At 41.3% G+C, this 17,121-nt stretch overlaps 1 protein-coding gene across 2 annotated transcripts; it reads left to right on the plus strand.

Moving 5' to 3' along the window:
- The first annotated feature begins 630 nt into the window (after positions 1-630).
- Positions 631-16,316, plus strand: klhl21 (kelch-like family member 21). 2 transcript variants are annotated; one of them, XM_035656678.1, is made up of 5 exons: positions 631-780; positions 8,056-9,140; positions 10,260-10,665; positions 11,745-11,817; positions 12,190-16,316. In XM_035656678.1, exons 2-5 carry the CDS (start codon positions 8,114-8,116, stop codon positions 12,523-12,525), a joined length of 1,842 nt encoding a protein of 613 aa, XP_035512571.1. In that variant the 5' UTR covers positions 631-780; positions 8,056-8,113; the 3' UTR covers positions 12,526-16,316. The 2 variants fall into 2 exon arrangements, with proteins under 2 accessions (XP_035512571.1, XP_035512570.1); XM_035656677.1 differs by lacking the exon at positions 631-780 and adding an exon at positions 7,256-7,411.
- Positions 16,317-17,121: the final 805 nt, after the last annotated feature.

Here is a 17,121-nt window from a genome sequence, read left to right on the forward strand (position 1 = left end):
TAATTTAAAATGAAATTAAATTATTGCTTTTGGGAATATATATTGTAAACTACTAAAGTTACTATTTCAGCTGAGATCTGCCCAGTGTCTCAAAGTGTTAAATGCTGCGTTCAAGTGCTCAATCTAGGCTTCTTTTTGCATGCAGAGTTTATTTTGTGTTTTTGGTCTGAAACAATTATTTTTTTTAATCATCATTTAGAGATGCATGGTTTTAACAGGAGGGGTATGGAAAATGGTAATCGGCAAAGTAAGTTGTAACTAAAGCTGTGCGACAAATGTAGTGAAGTAAAAACTGTACGTTGCTTTTTGTGTTTGCACTTTTACAATTTTGAATGCAGGACTTTTACTTCTTATATTAATATTTAACGTTAACCTAAACTCAAGTGAAATAGATTTTTATTTTATGTCAGTATTTGTGTTTAAACTGGGTTTCTTTTAATTATGTTCTCCTCTACCTGCTCTGCTTTGCACAGCACTTTGCTCAACACGGGCTGTTTATAAATGTGCTTTCTAATTTGAATTTGAATATGATTTAATCTGAGTACTTCCAACACTGCCCTCCACCCGAGGATTGTCTACTTTGAGCTCGCCTGCGTGTTGAATGTGATATGTCCGACGGCCCGTGAAGGCAGCGTTTATTACACTACAGGGTATCATGGCGCAGGAGAGGCCGAGGAGATCCGCGGCATCAAACTTTAATTCCAGCTCGTTTTCTGAGGCGTTATCTCGCTATACTCTATAAACTAAAACAACTCTATCCCCCGGTGAAGACAGATGCTGGTGAGTTGACTAAAAAGCTGTGTTTGTTCGGGGAAGGTCGGTGTTTTATCCGAGCGGAGGGCAGATTGACAGTTTATGTCTGACTGGAAAACAGCGAGCTCCGTTATTTAAACCTGACAGTAGTTTTATGTGCACAGGGAGAGGTCTTAAAATCACGATTTGCGCCTTGAACATAAACAATAAAGGCATTTATTTTTTTTAATGGGTAAAAAATGGAGTCGTTGCGCTAATTAGACAAGAAGTTGCTAAACAGTTGCTGTGTTTGTTGTGTCATTAGCATAATAAGTGTGATTTAGGTTACAGGGACTCCATCTCTGTGTGCTGTTGGGCCTTTGCATTTTAATCTGAGCTATGATCTATCATTTGCTGTTCATATTTGAATATTATCATGGTCCAAATATGGCTTTCTTTTCTCTCTCAGAGCAATCAGTCAGACTGAGGCCTCACTGTGCTGTACTTGTATGGCCTGACTTATGCAAATGTTTATTATAACTTTTTATTGCTTGTTTTTTTTTGCATCAGTTGCCTTCTTTTTTTTATAATGTGCCATAAGGGAAACAAAACATGAAGTGAGCACAGGACACAGTGACATACACATATTATACCAGCAGGAAAACACTAATACAAATGAGGATGTTCAACACATGAACTGTTGTATTCATACTCCTCAAAACTAAACTAAACTAAAACAGAAACCTCACCGTGCCCCCCCTCCAGAATTAATTTATTAGTTTGGAATATCTGTAAAGGTACTATTCTTTGTTTGAGAGACCAAAGAGCTTGAAAAATGCATTAGAGAGAGAGAGAGAGAGAGAGAGAGCTTAAGAAAGGAAAGATGGGGGTGCAGGAGATTTCCACTTTATCAGGGTCAGTGTCCAACCGGTAACGTGGTGAAGGCAAGTACATTGTTTTGGTATAAAGAGAAAGAGGGCAAGAAAACACTGACAGGGTCAAGCGTTCGGCCCAGCATTTGAGACATTGTCCAGAAGCGACGTCTTGATGGCGAACTGGGGAGACATCCTTGTAGATCTTAGCTAGGCGAGCCGTGGTAAAGTAAGTACTACTTTACATTGTGTTCTCACAAATGGAGGAGCTGTGTGATGTTTATTCTAACTTCCAACCGTAACTCTTGTTACAGGAGCAGGAATTAGAGGAATGCAGGGGCAGATGAAGGAGCACATTGCTCGGCATTTGAAATCATCGCTGTCCGTAAAGCCTGAGACGTAACCAGAAACAGACCTTCTAAGTGGCTCTAAAATGTATTCGGCCCTGCATTCCTAGCAGAGGACTGGTTAATAATGTGCTGCTTTAATGACTGTAGGCGCAGTCATGAAAGTTTTACTCGGCCTGGCAGGGGTTCCCGCCTTGGTCAAGGACATGGCAGCAGGGCACGGGAGTGGAAGAAGCAAAGAAGCCATACTTTTCCTCATCAAAAGCAGCGATACAAGAATATAAATGTACTCCATCACAAGTGAAAGTCATAGAAACACATAGAAATTCTTATTGAAGTGGAAGTAACTAGTAGCAGCAGAATGTAGGTATCAAAATAAAAGTATTCCTTATGCAAAGTGCCTCAGATTGTTATATTAATGAGGAGTTATTAAGCAGGATTTCAAAGGTGTGTAGAATTTAGTGGCGTCTAGCAGTGAAGTTGCAGACCACAACTAACTAAATACCACGCGTGAATGGCCCCTATCTAGAGCCCGTGTTTGGTTTGTCCCTTCTGGGCTACTGTATCAACATGGTAGCCTGTGTGGAAGATGACCCGCATCCTCTGTAGATAAAAATGTTTCTAAGGTAACGAAAACACAACTATTCCTATTTTCAAGTGATTGAAAACATACCTATGGACATTATATTCCATTTCTGCCGATAGATCCTCCTAAATGTTACACACTGGACCTTTTTAATTAGGTAAAGATGATAATAACTTTATATAAGGGTTGGGTAGTTTAATCTTTGACACTATGTTATTAGTTCATATATGTGTTACAAGCTGAGAAATAAATGTAGTGGAGTAAAAAAGTACAGTATGTCCCTCTTGATAAAGTAACTGTACTTAGTTACACTCCACCCTTGGCTGGACAGATGCTTGCTGAGACCCTTTTCGATCATTCAGACGAAACACGGTGGTCTCAGCATACCAACAACATATCCATTCTCGCACTGTCTCCTTATCTGAGTGTTGTTTGCTGTGAGTAGCCTCGTGCTGGCCCTCCTCCGTGGGGAAAGGAGATGAGTGTGGTGTGGTTGCCTTTTTATGGCCAGACCAGGCTCAGCTGTGGAGAACAAGGGGTTTATGTCACTCCGCTCCGATGGTTGCCTTGGCCCCCACCGGCCTGGAGCGACAGCAGACACAGCAGCTGTCCTAGTGTGGTTGTTATCCCACCAGGTGCAGTTCTGGGCCGCAACGAGGCTGAGCGCTGTCGTGTTGCAGAACGGATCAACGGGTTGATGATTTCAGGTTATGTGCTTCTTTTCATATCCTCTGTGATATTCAAAGTGTCCCTGCACACAGTAGAGCTATTGACACAAATGCAAAACAGCATTCAAGGAGCCTGTATGTAAATTGTCTTCGGTAGTACCTGAAGCTCGCACCAGCAAGGGGCAACACTGGCGTTCAAACCAGGAGACGGAGAACACAGTGTGAGCTCCTGCATGTAAACTGAGTCTGTTTTTGATTTACTCTGTTCACATGCAACAGCTCCACTTGGACTCTTGGAGGCCACATAGTTTTATGAAGTGAAGTAAATCAAGCCAAACTTGTTTTTCTAGATTTGAATATTGCTTTGTTCTGTTTCCTTAAAGTCTTCTGCCTTTGTATTTCTACTTGAGGGATGTCAGTCACAGTTTGTCTGTTTGATCCAGACTCAAATATCTCAATAACTGTTTGGTTCCTACATTGACGTCCCCCTCAGGATTATTTGTAATATTTTTGTTGATCCTTCAAGTTCTTACCAAGCTCCATCATCAGGTCAAAATGTAGTCTGATTTTCCCCTCAGCGTTTGCTGCTAATTGGTCACTAAGATGACAAACATTTTGCCTGTTAAACATCAGCATGTCATCATTGTGAGGATGTTACCATGCTGACATTAACATTTACCTTAAAATCCAGTTTGTAGGATTTAGTGGCATCTAGTGGTGAAGTTGCAAATTGCGACTAACTGAACACCACTCCTGTCTGTATTTGACAACCGGCTGTGAAGTGTGTAGGAGAAACTACTGTGGCCGCAACACTCCCAAAAAAATCAGAAAGGCCTTTCTACAGCCAGTGTTTGGTTTGTCCCTTCTGGGATACTGTAGAAACATGACAGTTTAACATGGCAGACTACATGGAAGGTGATCTGAAGCCTACAAGTGGCTCATTCTGAGGTAACAAAAACACAATGTTTCTTATTTTTTAGGTGATTATACAGTAATAAAAATATACCTATCAATATTATATTCCATTTCTGCCAATAGATCCTCAAAAATCTCTGCTCTGCTTACAGTACAGTCCCACTAGCATGTCTGTTGACTCTTATACTCTTGGATGTTTTAACTCTGATTCAGTAGGCTAATTTAGTCCGTGCATTACTGTCGAAATAATTGCAGAGTTTCTATTTACAGTAGTTATGATTGTAAGTCTACAGATACACTTACATGTGACCAAGTACAGGAATAGACCCTCTCATCAACCATTCTAATAGAAAAGACCACCCATCCTCTAGAGCAGGGGTCTCAAACTCCCAGCCCACAGGCCATTTCCACGGCATGATGTCAAACATATAATTTGTCCTGATGGGTTATATTTTTTTTTATAATTGTGTCATATCAATTTAAACCACTCTTATATATGCAATTAAAATGAAAACAAAAAAATAGATATATTTTGTTTAGGAGTGCGGTCTAGACCTTCTCTATTTGAAAAGTGTCTTGAGATAACTTCTGTTATAATTCAGAGGCATACAAATTGAATTGAGTTTGGCCACAAAGATGATATAAAAATGTATAGAAACTGCTGTTTGCGTAGAATATTGCTCTTTCTGTAGTACTTCTCCTCCTATGAGACGACTCTAGAGTTTTAACCGAGACGTTACTTAAGTCCTCTGACTAACAGCATTGTACCTCTCTTAGTGTTTTTGTCCTGAATATAACTGCAGGTCATGAGTTCAGGTCTCGGGGCAGACAGGCTAATGCTGTTAAGGTCCGTGATGAAAGGGGGCATAGGGCCCCTTTCACCCATATAGCCGGCTGTGTAGGTCATATACTGTGTGTTACACTGATCTCTCTGTACCCCTCACTCATAGCAGAGAGATTGTTTCCACTACCTCCACTGTTTCCCTCCCTCTCACCTCCCCTCTCTCCCTTCCCTTAAGAGTATAAATTTCTGTCAGCTATTCTCGGAGCTGGTTGGTAAACACACTGATTGCAAGTTGCTCAATACTTTGACTGACTGTTGGCAGTATTAAGCTACACTTTGTTGGAAGAGTTTTGAGAAATCATTGCTTAGCTCTTGGTGATCATGTGCCATAAGAAATAAAACAGCGAAAGAATACTATTTGGATGAGTTTGTAAAAGAACATTTTTAGTTTTTATAACAGAAGGCAGTGGGAGTAAGAAGTCACATGCACCACTGAGGGAAAGGAAAGCTCATCACGTCTATGTAAGGAAATTCCATTATCCCCTCTACCATAAAGACAATCACTTGCACAGAAGTTGGGAAGATGTTTTTTTTAGTGCAGGTCTGATCTGTGAGGTCCTGTCTGCCTTTCAGGAGAGAAGTTTGATCCCTCACAGAGCCATGCACACCGCTGCATTGTTGAACCCCTGTGTGGAATGTGTGCCGAGACCTTCGGCCAGAGGACGAGGGGCTTTAATACAACCTTTAAACAAATCTCTGTAAGGAGATACCTGTGTATTTTGAGAAGGAATGATCATCTCCAAATACTGACAAGAATCCTAAACAGGCCTTTAATGCAGGTTCCTACTAACTGCATAGCAACTTGTTTTGTTCAGTGAGTTCACGTGTCTGTTCTTGTCCTGGTGATTTCATTCCAGTGAATAACTAAAATGTGAAAGTGGTTGACTAATGTGGGTTTTTCGATGGCTGATCCCAATAATTGGAGAGCAAGGTGACCGAAAGCTGATGCATACATACATCGTAATATTTTGTTTTGTGATATTGTATGGATTCTCTAAAACACTATTTTATACATATGGTGGTGTGTTCTTTATACTTTGACCATTTTCCTAAAATTGTATTTAAATTTCAAATGTATTAAAATACATTGCCTTGCTCAGAGTATCGCAATTTATCACGATGTAATGAATCGTAACCCCTGTATCATGATACGTATCATAACACCAGGTTTTCTCCAATACACAGTCCTACTGATATACAATGCAGATATCAAATGTTTAATTCCATTATTCCATGCACATTACAATCTAATATACATGGTTATATTAGCCAGTAACAGTTTTAGATTAGACCTACTGTCCTTTAGGATGGGAGGAAAGTGTTAGCATTTACAAACGACGTTGGGGACTGAGGAAATTTAGGCAAACGTTTATAGCAGGATGTATGAGAGTTATAATACAGGGCTCCAAACTTCACCACCTTCCCAAAACTGACAGAGGGGAGCGCTAACATCGTTGCACAGCAGCCACACTGACAGGGCTTCTTTGTTTATCAGCCTCATGAGCGCAGGCATCAGATGATGCCAATTATCTCACAATACCAAATTGGCTGACTGATTAATCCCTCCATCTATAGAATATAATCAGATCTATAATCAGTTCCTATTATTTTCTTGATTATTTGTGTGCACAATTTGCCGCAGTCCAAGGCCTTTAGGGCTGCAACTATTTGTTATTGCCAATTTTCTGTCTGAGAATTAATCGATTATTTGTTTAGAAAATGGTATGAAGTGCGCATCACAATTTTCCTAGATTTCTTCTTTTTTTTTAAGTCAGTAAGAGTCAACCTCTGGGGACCATGTAGAATATGTATCCAATAGTTGTTGACGTATTTCAGTCTGGACCCAAGTGTTGGACAGACATTGTGAGATTGAGAATACAAAACAAAAACATGGAAGACGTTGGATTTATTCTGCATGTCTGCACTGTCCTAGTACATTGAATCTCATAGAGATAAATATCTCACTAATTCTAACATGTTGACGTTAGCTGTTTTTGACAGTTGCGCCGCCCCTGTTCCTGTTTGTGCGCTGCGATCAGAACAGGACTGTGCTGCTGTGGTACTTTGGTGAGCTGATTGCAGAATATTATGACAGGAAGCTCTGTGTTTTGGTCGTCAGCGTGGTGGTGAGGAGGCCCGGGCTTAGCTGGCTCCTCTCTCAGAGACCACTTACTTACGCTGACTGACCACAGAGACATACCAGTGGGGGGGGTTTATACTCTCCCCACAGCATCAGACCACGGTATGTTAGGTGTTCTCCCAAACCCCCCCGCTTGCCTGGAAATGGACACTGCTGGTGTATTTATAGCTCCTGAGCACAAGCTCTCTTTCTTAAACACGAGTAAGGAGCTGGTCATATTCACCAGAGTCGTGCTGAGCTTCGCCGTCGTGTATTCCAGACTGTGCTGTTACTTTGCTTGTGAAACGTACCTGGAAGGGCTCGTCAGGTAGGGGAATGAACAGTTTGGTTTTATTTATTTAAAAAAATCTTGATTTATTCAAGTCAGTGGCCAGTTTCATTGCTTACATGTCTGGCTGTATAGTTTCTAAAATAGTGTATTTAACTGATGGTGTTTGCTTTTAGACAGTTCATCAGACACTGAGGTTGTAGAAATGTAAATTCATACGTCTCTTTTGAGTTTAATCTTTGTTAGGACCTGAACTGTGAAACTTTCTTGAATGTTGGTAGATGTCATCATAGCCATTTCTCAGTTCCTTCACCATTATAAACCACTGTATATAGATTCATGTTTGGCAATGGTATGGGCTGTCAGAGCTGTCATGATTTGTTGGTTAATTGATTCGTCAAGTGACAAAATTAATCTGAAACTACTTTATTAATCCTTAAATCATTAAAGCAAAAAAAACCTTGTTCCAGCTTCTCAGTTGTGAGGATTTGCTGCTTTTCCTTGATTTTGAGCGATTGTAAACTGATTATTTTTGGGGATTTGACTGTTGTCTAGTATTTTTTGACAAACCACTCAGTTACTCCATTGATCAAGATAGACTAATAGTTGTTAGTTGCAGCCCTACCTGTAACATAAAGGCATGAAACTGAATTTGATGTATGTTTCTGGTCTATCTGTTTTAGATGAAAACAACATTCTGAGCACAACCACCAGAAACTAAGACACCCAGAGAGAGGAGAGATGGAAAAGCCGGTCTTACAGACACAACCATCCACCCTGCCTTTTTTCGACACGGCCCATGCCTTCAACCTACTGCGGGGAATCCATGAGCTCCGTGCCGAACGAAAGTTTTTCGATGTGACTTTGTGTGCTGAGGGACGCGAGTTCCACTGTCACCGCACAGTGTTGGCCGCTGCCAGTACCTACTTCCGGGCTATGTTCGCAGGAACTCTGAGAGAGAGTGCAATGGACCGGGTGGTTCTACACGAGGTGTCAGCTGAGCTTTTAGGGCTGCTGGTGGACTTCTGCTACACAGGACGGGTCACTGTCACTCAGGACAATGTGGACGTCCTGCTGAAGACGGCTGATCTGTTTCAGTTCCCTTCTGTCAAAGAGGCCTGCTGTGCTTTTCTGGAGCAGCGGCTGGATGTTTCCAACTGCTTAGAGATCCAGGACTTTGCAGAGGCCTACGCTTGCCGAGAGCTGGCGACAAGTGCTCGCTGCTTTGTCCTGAAAAACATAATGGAGCTGGCCAAAGGGATGGACTTTGAGCGGTTGCCATGGAAGCGCCTCCTTGAGTTTGTGTCAGATGATGAGCTTTGCGTGGACAAGGAGGAGACGGTTTATCAAATTGCGGTGCGCTGGGTGAAGGCTGATCTTCAGCGGAGACTGCACTACTGGCCCGAGCTCCTCCAACAGGTCCGACTCCCCTTCGTCAGGAGGTTCTTTCTGTTGGCCCACGTGGAGAGCGACCCACTCGTCTACCTTTCCCCCACCTGCCTGCGCATGGTGAACGAAGCTCGTAGCTTCCAGTCCTGTGAGTACGACCGCCATGACAGGCCCTGCCACCGTATGCGGCCACGGCCATCCACGGGATTGGCCGAAATCCTGGTGGTGGTAGGAGGCTGCGACCAGGACTGTGATGAGCTGGTCACAGTGGACTGTTACAACCCCCAAACCGGACAGTGGCGCTACCTGGCTGAGTTCCCTGACCACCTTGGAGGAGGCTACAGCATCGCTGCCCTCGGAAACGATATGTATGTCTCAGGTAAATTATTGAAAGAGGTTCAAGCAACTTTCTATCTCAAGAGCAGTGGTTGGCATCCAAAGCCAAATATTCTAAATATTGATGAAAAGACAAATGTCATTATTCATTCATTATTATTAAGTGAATGGAGTAAACGGTATGTCAATCACGCATTCAACCTAAAATTAATGTTGGATCAGATTCTTGTGTGTTTCTTGTAGTTCAGAGTTCAGCGTTGTGCAGTGTCCCAGTTACTGAAAGCCAAGTCACAGCACAGACGGTGTGCGGTGGTTACAGTTGCTGTGTATATTAGATTCACTGTAATGTGAAAGCTCCAGTCAGTAGATTTCCATTCCCGCTCCTTCATCTTAGGAAATGGCCGTCAGGATGTGCTTATAAATAAACTTTGGCTAGTGGCTCACCATGTGTGAACAAGGGAAAGGGAGGCAGGACATGGTGTGCTGCCAGGACATCAGTGGTGCTATCATCACCATCACTATCTTCATCTTCATAACCAGTGGACTGGCCTATCCTGAAAAGAGGTTGTCTCCCTAAATCATAATCATAATAATCATAATAAATCATCCTAGTCGTTCAGTCAAGAGCTTGTGTCTCCTGCAAGACATTGGTGGTGGGCCATAAATTTAGCAGTGTTAGCTCACTCCCTCGATGACAGAAATAACAGCAGCATATGATTGCATAATGTTGACAGAGGAGGATTTAGTTTTCATTACCATGGATACAATTTCTTTGAAATAACACTTGGGATATTATGTATGATATTATATTGGTGTAAGGGCTAATTTAAATTTAGATAAAAATGTAATTGAAACCTTTAGAAGGTACATTGGGTTTTTTAAACACAGCAAAGTAGCTTGAAATATTAAATCTTCACAGTTGGACAGATTGAGGAGGAGGAGGACTGCAAATAGCTGCATGACAGGCTGTCTGGAATATTCTAAACTCATAAACTGAGCTACTGCAAAGACGAAATGAACAGGACGTCCGCAGATTTTTAAAATGTAGATAAGTTTTTTCTTCTTTTTTAAATATGAAAGGTCTTTTGAGATTATGCTCAAAATACTGCTAAAAATCCTTGATGCACTCGCACCATTGAGACAACATGTGTGTGTCCCCCAGGTGGCTCTGATGGGTCTCGCCTCTACGATGGCGTGTGGCGCTACAAGTCCAGCGTCAATGAGTGGACAGAGGTGTCACCCATGCTGAAGGCCCGCGAGTACCACAGCTCCTGCGTGCTGAGGGGTCAGCTCTATGTGGTGGCGTCGGACAGCACCGAACGCTACGATCACGCTCTGGACTGCTGGGAGGCCTTACCGCCCATGCTGCACCCCATGGACAACTGCTCCACCACTACGTGCAGCGGACGCCTGTACGCCATAGGCTCCCTGACTGGGGATGACACCATGGCCATCCAGAGTTACGATGCAGACACAAACCGCTGGGCCATGGTCAGCTGTGGACAGCTGCCTCCATGGTCCTTCACACCCAAAACTGTGACCCTCAAAAGCCTCATCTACTTTATCAGGTGAGCTACATATCCAAACTAAATCTTTATACTTTTATTTACCATTATTTAGAGTCTACTTGCAGAATCAGATACTAATCCAGATACTAGTATCTGTATTACGAGTACGAGTATTTCCATGCTACTTTATACTTCTATTCCACTACATTTCAGAGGTAAATATTCAACTTTTTACGCTACATTTGATACCTTTATTTACCAGTTAGTTTTCAGATTAAGATTTTACATAAAGGAATGATATGAGTTTACTAAATATAACACATTGCTTAAGATTAAACAGGTTGTCCCAACCTTATTGCTTGTGATCCCTTAACAAAAAAAGCAGCATCTACTTGCGTCAGTTTCACCAAAAAGAGAAATTCTCCCTCTAAACTTCTCAAATATTTTCATTTAAATGACTGTTTGAGATAAAATTACAATATTTCACAGAAATAATTGAGAATTGTTTCAAAGATTAATCCAAATGTGAGTATCAGAACAGTACCAGATAGGACAGTAAAATGCTGCTTGTACATTGATGCATCAGTATTAATAATGTAATTTATAACAGTCACAAGGTCAGATCTTTCAGATCTTTCTCCAGAACAAGTACTTTTTATCTTTAGATACTGAATATTTACTAAAGTAGGTTTTTAAATGCAGGACTTTTACTTGTAATTGAGTATTTTTACACTGTTGTATTAATACTTTACTTAAGAAAAGGATCGGAGTAAAGGCATTTATACTGCAACAGTCATTCTGTTGTTCTACCACATGGGTGCGCCAGTGTACTCATGGTTGTCTTCTTTCCTGCTGTGATAAATGACAATACAAGACCACTAATAGAGAATGTAATAGAGAAAGTCAAGGTACAAAATATCCTAATCATGTCATAGATGTGACAGTCCACTGTGCAAATTTACAAAGGGAGTTAAATATGGTTAAATTCAATGTCTATGTTTTATGCTGGTTCTTGTTGATTATGGTTCTGATTATTCTTCTGACAGAGTTGTTGCAATAGTCAGTAAAGTTAGTATGAATACATTTGAAGCAATGATTGTTTTGGCAGTGTCTTAACTTTGCTGTGTTTCTCTTTGTAGGGATGACTCTGCTGAGGTTGATGTTTATAACCCTCAGAAGAACGAGTGGGACAAAGTTAGTCCGATGACCCAGGTTTGTGTTTCGCATCTGACTGTTGTCTGTTAGCACAATAATGAGAAGTGTCGACAACACTGCCATTAATTCAAAGATGATAATAAGCAGAGCTGTTTTAAATACTGCAGTTTGTCACTAGTTATTTTAATTTTCTGAATACAGCAAAGGTGACGGATGAATGATGCCAGTATGATTACTTTCAAGCATTGGTAGGAAATGTAATTAACGCCTTAGTGCATTAGTGATATGACATGAACTTATTAGTTGAATAATTTAAATGGAGTATAAGAAGAACTTTAAAGCTTTAAATTTTCCATTACTACCATATGTAATTATTTGTTCATGTATTACAACAAACTACATTTTCTTAATCTCATTTCTTTTATCCAGGTCCACGTTGGAGGCAGTGTGGCAGTCCTAGGCGGTAAATTATACGTGTCTGGTGGTTACGACAATACGTTTGAACTGTCAGATGTGGTGGAAGCCTACGACCCGGCCACCCGCACATGGACTATTGCCGGACGACTACCTCAGCCGACCTTCTGGCATGGCAGCGTCAGCATATTTCGCCAGTTCATGCCCCTGGTGTCCAGCGCTTTCGCACCTACTGACATACCCGAGTCAAACGCCATTCACCTGCACCGGCACCAACGTCACCACGCGCTCCACAATCTCAACAACAATCTCAACCAAAACCAGAACCAGGACGTGAACCCAGCACACTGAGTTTGGAGCTAGAAATCCTTGTTGCATTTTGGGGTCTGTCCTCCCTCATTGTGCCATGAGTAGTTTACCTCATCACAATGCTAAAGTTGAGCATGTACAAAGTAGTCTGAGCTCCTTATAATTCACGAGCTATCATACTGATAACCATTCAAGTCTGTTGACTGGATGAATAACAAAGAGGCCTGGTGTTTCTTAGCCCCATCTGGTCTCACTGCTTGGGAGACGATACCAGATGGATCTAGTAGAAGTGTTTAGGGAAGCGGCTGCCTTTTATGTTCCTATTCATACAGTTAGTCCTTGGCTTCAGGTTATGCTCGATCAGAACTAGTTTGCACAACATATCGTCCCATCATGTTTGAAATCCAAAATGTCTTTAGTTGTTCCGAACGGCTACACTTGAAGGGGAAGTGAGAAGCCGGTCTTCAGTGAGGCGTGATATTATTTAAATATGGGGATAACTGTGCCTACTTTTTTTAGACAGCGTCTCCTGGAAAGAGATTCATAGTGTCGGTTGTTTCCATGAAAAGTCACAGGAGTGTGAGAGTAGAGCTAGAGAGAGTCACTCCTGGCTCCTTTCCCTCCTCTGTGCTTCTGACTAATCACAACATGAAGTGGGTGTGAATGTTGGATTGTCCATTTTTTGGAAATTTATAGAAACCCTCAAACTTCTTAAGTATACTGACAGCTTCATCTTAAGCCCCTTTTACTCTGGACAAAAAGCCCACTAACACCCACTAACATCTGGCTTTTGTCTTCAGTGGGAAGGAGTACAATCGGTATTTATTCCCGGGTCAAATGAGTGCAGTAGTGAGGGGTATTCATCGGCTCCAGGTCCGATCGGCAGTGTTGGAAACATTACACCCGGGTGGACACGCTCATTTTTTTCCCTTTTCTGGTGAGGCGTTGACACACGTTCTACATTGTTTATTGTTTTTTTTTACAGTCTATGGGAACAACGTGCCATGTGTAACACTGGCAAAGACAGTGAGTGACAGAGAGAGAGAGCTGCTCCTGATTGCAGGGGAAGAGGGAATAAGGAGAGCACTGTGGAGTTAGGTCTGGCTATGCAAGACTACTGCCACTGTGAGATACAGACAGTGAGATATACAACAACATATCAAAAAATAACATTTTTAGTAACATGACATGGCACATGGAAAAAGACAAAAAAAGGCAAACTTGTCTTTTGGCAATGGGGAAGGAGTCAGTCACCTATTTTTTTAGGTTTACCTGCATTTAAAAAACCTGCATACATGTGCTAATTTTGGTAAATAGGGTTATGAGTGGTCTTTTCCGAAACATACTCTTTGACAGCACTTTCAATAAAACAATGTAACCTTTGTTCCTTTGTCCAAGTAGGTTTTCTAGTACAGTGTCTTCTTCGTCAAGCACTGGTGGGCTTATTACTGCCCCCACTGTAACTACAGTTGGTGAGAACAACAGTTTTAGTGGGTCTTACCCCCCAGTGGCCACAAGGTGCCGCAACAAGGCCATTCCCCTTTTTTTTTTTAAAAAACTTGGAAAAGCCCCACAAAGATGAGATTTCTGCTTTGACTGTTTCCAAACTATGTTTTGCTGTTACAAGAGAAAATACTTTAAGGATGAAGTATAACAAATATATATAATAAATTCCCACCTTCGATAAAGAGCAGTACCAAGCCGCTTCCCTTAGTTTTTGTTATGTGAACCATTCAGGACCATCTTCTACACAGTGGAAGAGGCAGTCCCCAACATGGCCACATGGCCAGGTGTCTGTGTATAGACCTCCCTGTATTAGCGGTGAATTACTGGGATTGTTTTCCTACAAACAGATTGAAATTTGAAATGCTTCAGAGGGAACTCCACCGTTGTTACGCATTTACAGGTCTTAGGGAGTACTACTGCATATGTGAAAAAAAGGTTGTATTGAGCCTCTTGTTGCTCCAGAGGGAGCTGCGCGAAATCTGTCAAACTGCCTCGATCGATGTCACTTGAGTCAGCGATGGTTGGGGCTGAAGACTAAAAGTTGAATGAAAAAAGGACATGGCGTCAGAAAAAGGAGCTCAGCTCTGTAGCTCGCTCCTCATCTCTGACTGAGGGTAGCGACTCGAGGCTACATTAGCTGCTACTAGCATAACACATCGTTGGTGGTTGAGTTGCATTGTGGGTAATGTAGGTGTCATCAAGTTTTGATGAAGAGGAGACAATCTCTGGTTCTGCTGCTTTGATTTTGATCCTTCTTTATATAAGCTGTTCACTGTGAGCATGGATGTTTTAAGGGAGAACTGGATACAGCGTCGTAGGCAGGGCTCCGTTCATTCTTATGGAAGCTGCTTGGTGGCACATGAAGCTAAAAAAAGTTAGTTTTCCTAACATAATATTACGCTGATCTTCCGCATATGTTTCTGCATTGTGGAGCAGCACACTAGACACTTCACCTGCCAAGCGTGGCTGAGTGCGGCCAAGCTGCTAGCTTCCGGTTTAGCCCTCCATTAACTTGAATGGGGGGAAAAAAATATTTAATTGTGTGGCTCTTCTAGACTTTTTAAATGTTATTGGACCGAATGGATCAAATTCTGATGAAACAAGTCATTTGCGGGGGTTGTGATGCTCAAAAGAATGTATCCACCGTTTTACAGCTGTTTCGTTTAATGTCTTTTCGGGCCCCCGGTGCATCACGTGAATGACTCCATTGCTGTAATCACACGGTTTGGCCACTATGTCAAATTGGCTTCCAATCCCGGCGCTCTTCCTAAAGGACTTAGGAGTCTGTCGATTTTATAGGAATGCAGTGCTTAATCGCTGGAGTACCCTTCACATTTTTGTAGCCCAGAGCAAGAGACAAACATTTGGTCAGAAACAGCAATAATCTGTTTACATTCCAAAAACGACGGCAATCACAATTGATTTCTAGCTCTAAACAGACTTGTGGCTTAATAGGATGGGTTGAAATATCTCATACAAATGTGTGCTGAGTAATGTTCTATCATAATAATAGGGTTTCAGAATGGTTGCATGTGAAGTTAACTGAAGTTACTGGGTTGATACACTATTGCTAGTGATAATTAGCATCTCCTTGTGTCACTCCTGACCTTTTAAACTGGGCTACATCAGCCTTTGTATAACCACCAGTCAAATGTGCATGAAGAATTTTGTTTAAAAGTTGTATTTACGTCTGTTTTAAATGGTTTTTTATGTTTATTTATGGATATATTTGTGCCGTGGTTGTTTCAGATGTGCCTTCCTGTCAGTTGCAACATGAAAACATTTGGTAAATGTTGGTGATGGGGTCGCCAGTCTCAACTGGAAGTGCAAAAGAATCTCAATTTGTTTTCATGTAAAATTAGTTTTGCTTTAATGGTATTAGTATTTTTGAGTGTTTTTATGGTATTGTTAATGCATCCTTGTTTTCTTAGTTTTCATACAAGTTTGTGATGTTGAATACGTTTTGTAAATACAGTATATTCTTAAGCTTACGTACTGTGTTTGGATAATGTTTACAGTGTGGTTACCATAAATTAAACTGCAGGCAGGTCTGAGAGTTTATTCTGCTGGGTCACATTTGATGAGCTGTTAGCAGGTTGCGGCCAAGTGTGAAGAGACATAATGCATTAAGTTTTTTTAAAATAAATATTAAGAGTAAGCTAATGCATTCCCCTATGAAGCTGAATATTTTAACATAAAAATCATTAACCTGTGTAGCCTCTTAATTCCAAGAAAGGATGTCTGTAAACAACCTGCATGTTACAACCTGTTTATGAGGACAGTATAAATTAAATTTAACAAATGAATTTGTTTTTTAAACATTAAAAGGTGCCCTGTGGAGGTTTCTTGTCAACTAACAAAACTTTACAATTACATGTGTATCTTTTAGATCTAACAAACATTGAATGCATCTCTTTCTGCATAACATATTTGTTAAACCAATTTTAACATTATTTCCATCCATGTTTGCATACTAGCAGTCTTCTTCTTCACTGCCTTTGCAGCAGCTTTGTTGCTTCTTGCACATTATTGCCATCAACTGTTGGTTAGACAGATAGCGGGGAATAGGTCACCTGTGTCCTCAGTTGCATGCAACAAAACCCCACACATAAAAACATTGGTCCATAGCGCTACTAGTGGTTAAAAACACCACAGCGTAACTCTACCCAGCCTTTCCATATATAGACAAATCTGCCCTGGTAAGAGCCCCGCAGTCACTGTCTCTAACATCCACCTTAAAGTTCGACATTTTGGGAAATAGGCTTTCTTGCAGAGAGAAGATTGATACTTCTGTGTATGGTAAATATGAAGCTACAGCCAACAGATAGTTAGCACTGCTTTAACACAAAGACTGGAAAGGGGGGAAACAGCTAGCCGGGTTGTATCTAAACTTAAAAGTCCCCCTCTACTCGAAAATATCTTTTTCTTCTTGTTCCTACAGTTGGAAGTTTGAACTTCACTGTGCTCAATGATGTATGTGCAGTTTTACACTAGAAAGATGTTTTCACATTAATCTACTCAAAGTGGAAAGTTTCTCTGTGCTCACTGAGAGTCTGATTTTAGGGGAGCATGATTTGTGACGTTTCAAATAGTCTGGAAGTCAATCCTGGTCCAATATGCAACTTTCCTGAG

The sequence above is a fragment of the Morone saxatilis genome, unplaced genomic scaffold (genome assembly GCF_004916995.1).
Source record: "Morone saxatilis isolate NCDOM2014 unplaced genomic scaffold, NCSU_SB_2.0 Contig15, whole genome shotgun sequence".
NCBI classification, from domain to species: Eukaryota; Metazoa; Chordata; class Actinopteri; family Moronidae; genus Morone; species Morone saxatilis.

Coding starts and splice junctions, on each gene's coding strand:
- klhl21 (XM_035656678.1), top strand. CDS start 8,114: ATGGAAAAGCCGGTCTTACAGACACAACCATCCACCCTGCCTTTTTTC. Junction 9,141..10,259: donor AAACGATATGTATGTCTCAG/GTAAATTATTGA, acceptor TGTGTCCCCCAG/GTGGCTCTGATGGGTCTCGC. Junction 10,666..11,744: donor AGCCTCATCTACTTTATCAG/GTGAGCTACATA, acceptor TTCTCTTTGTAG/GGATGACTCTGCTGAGGTTG.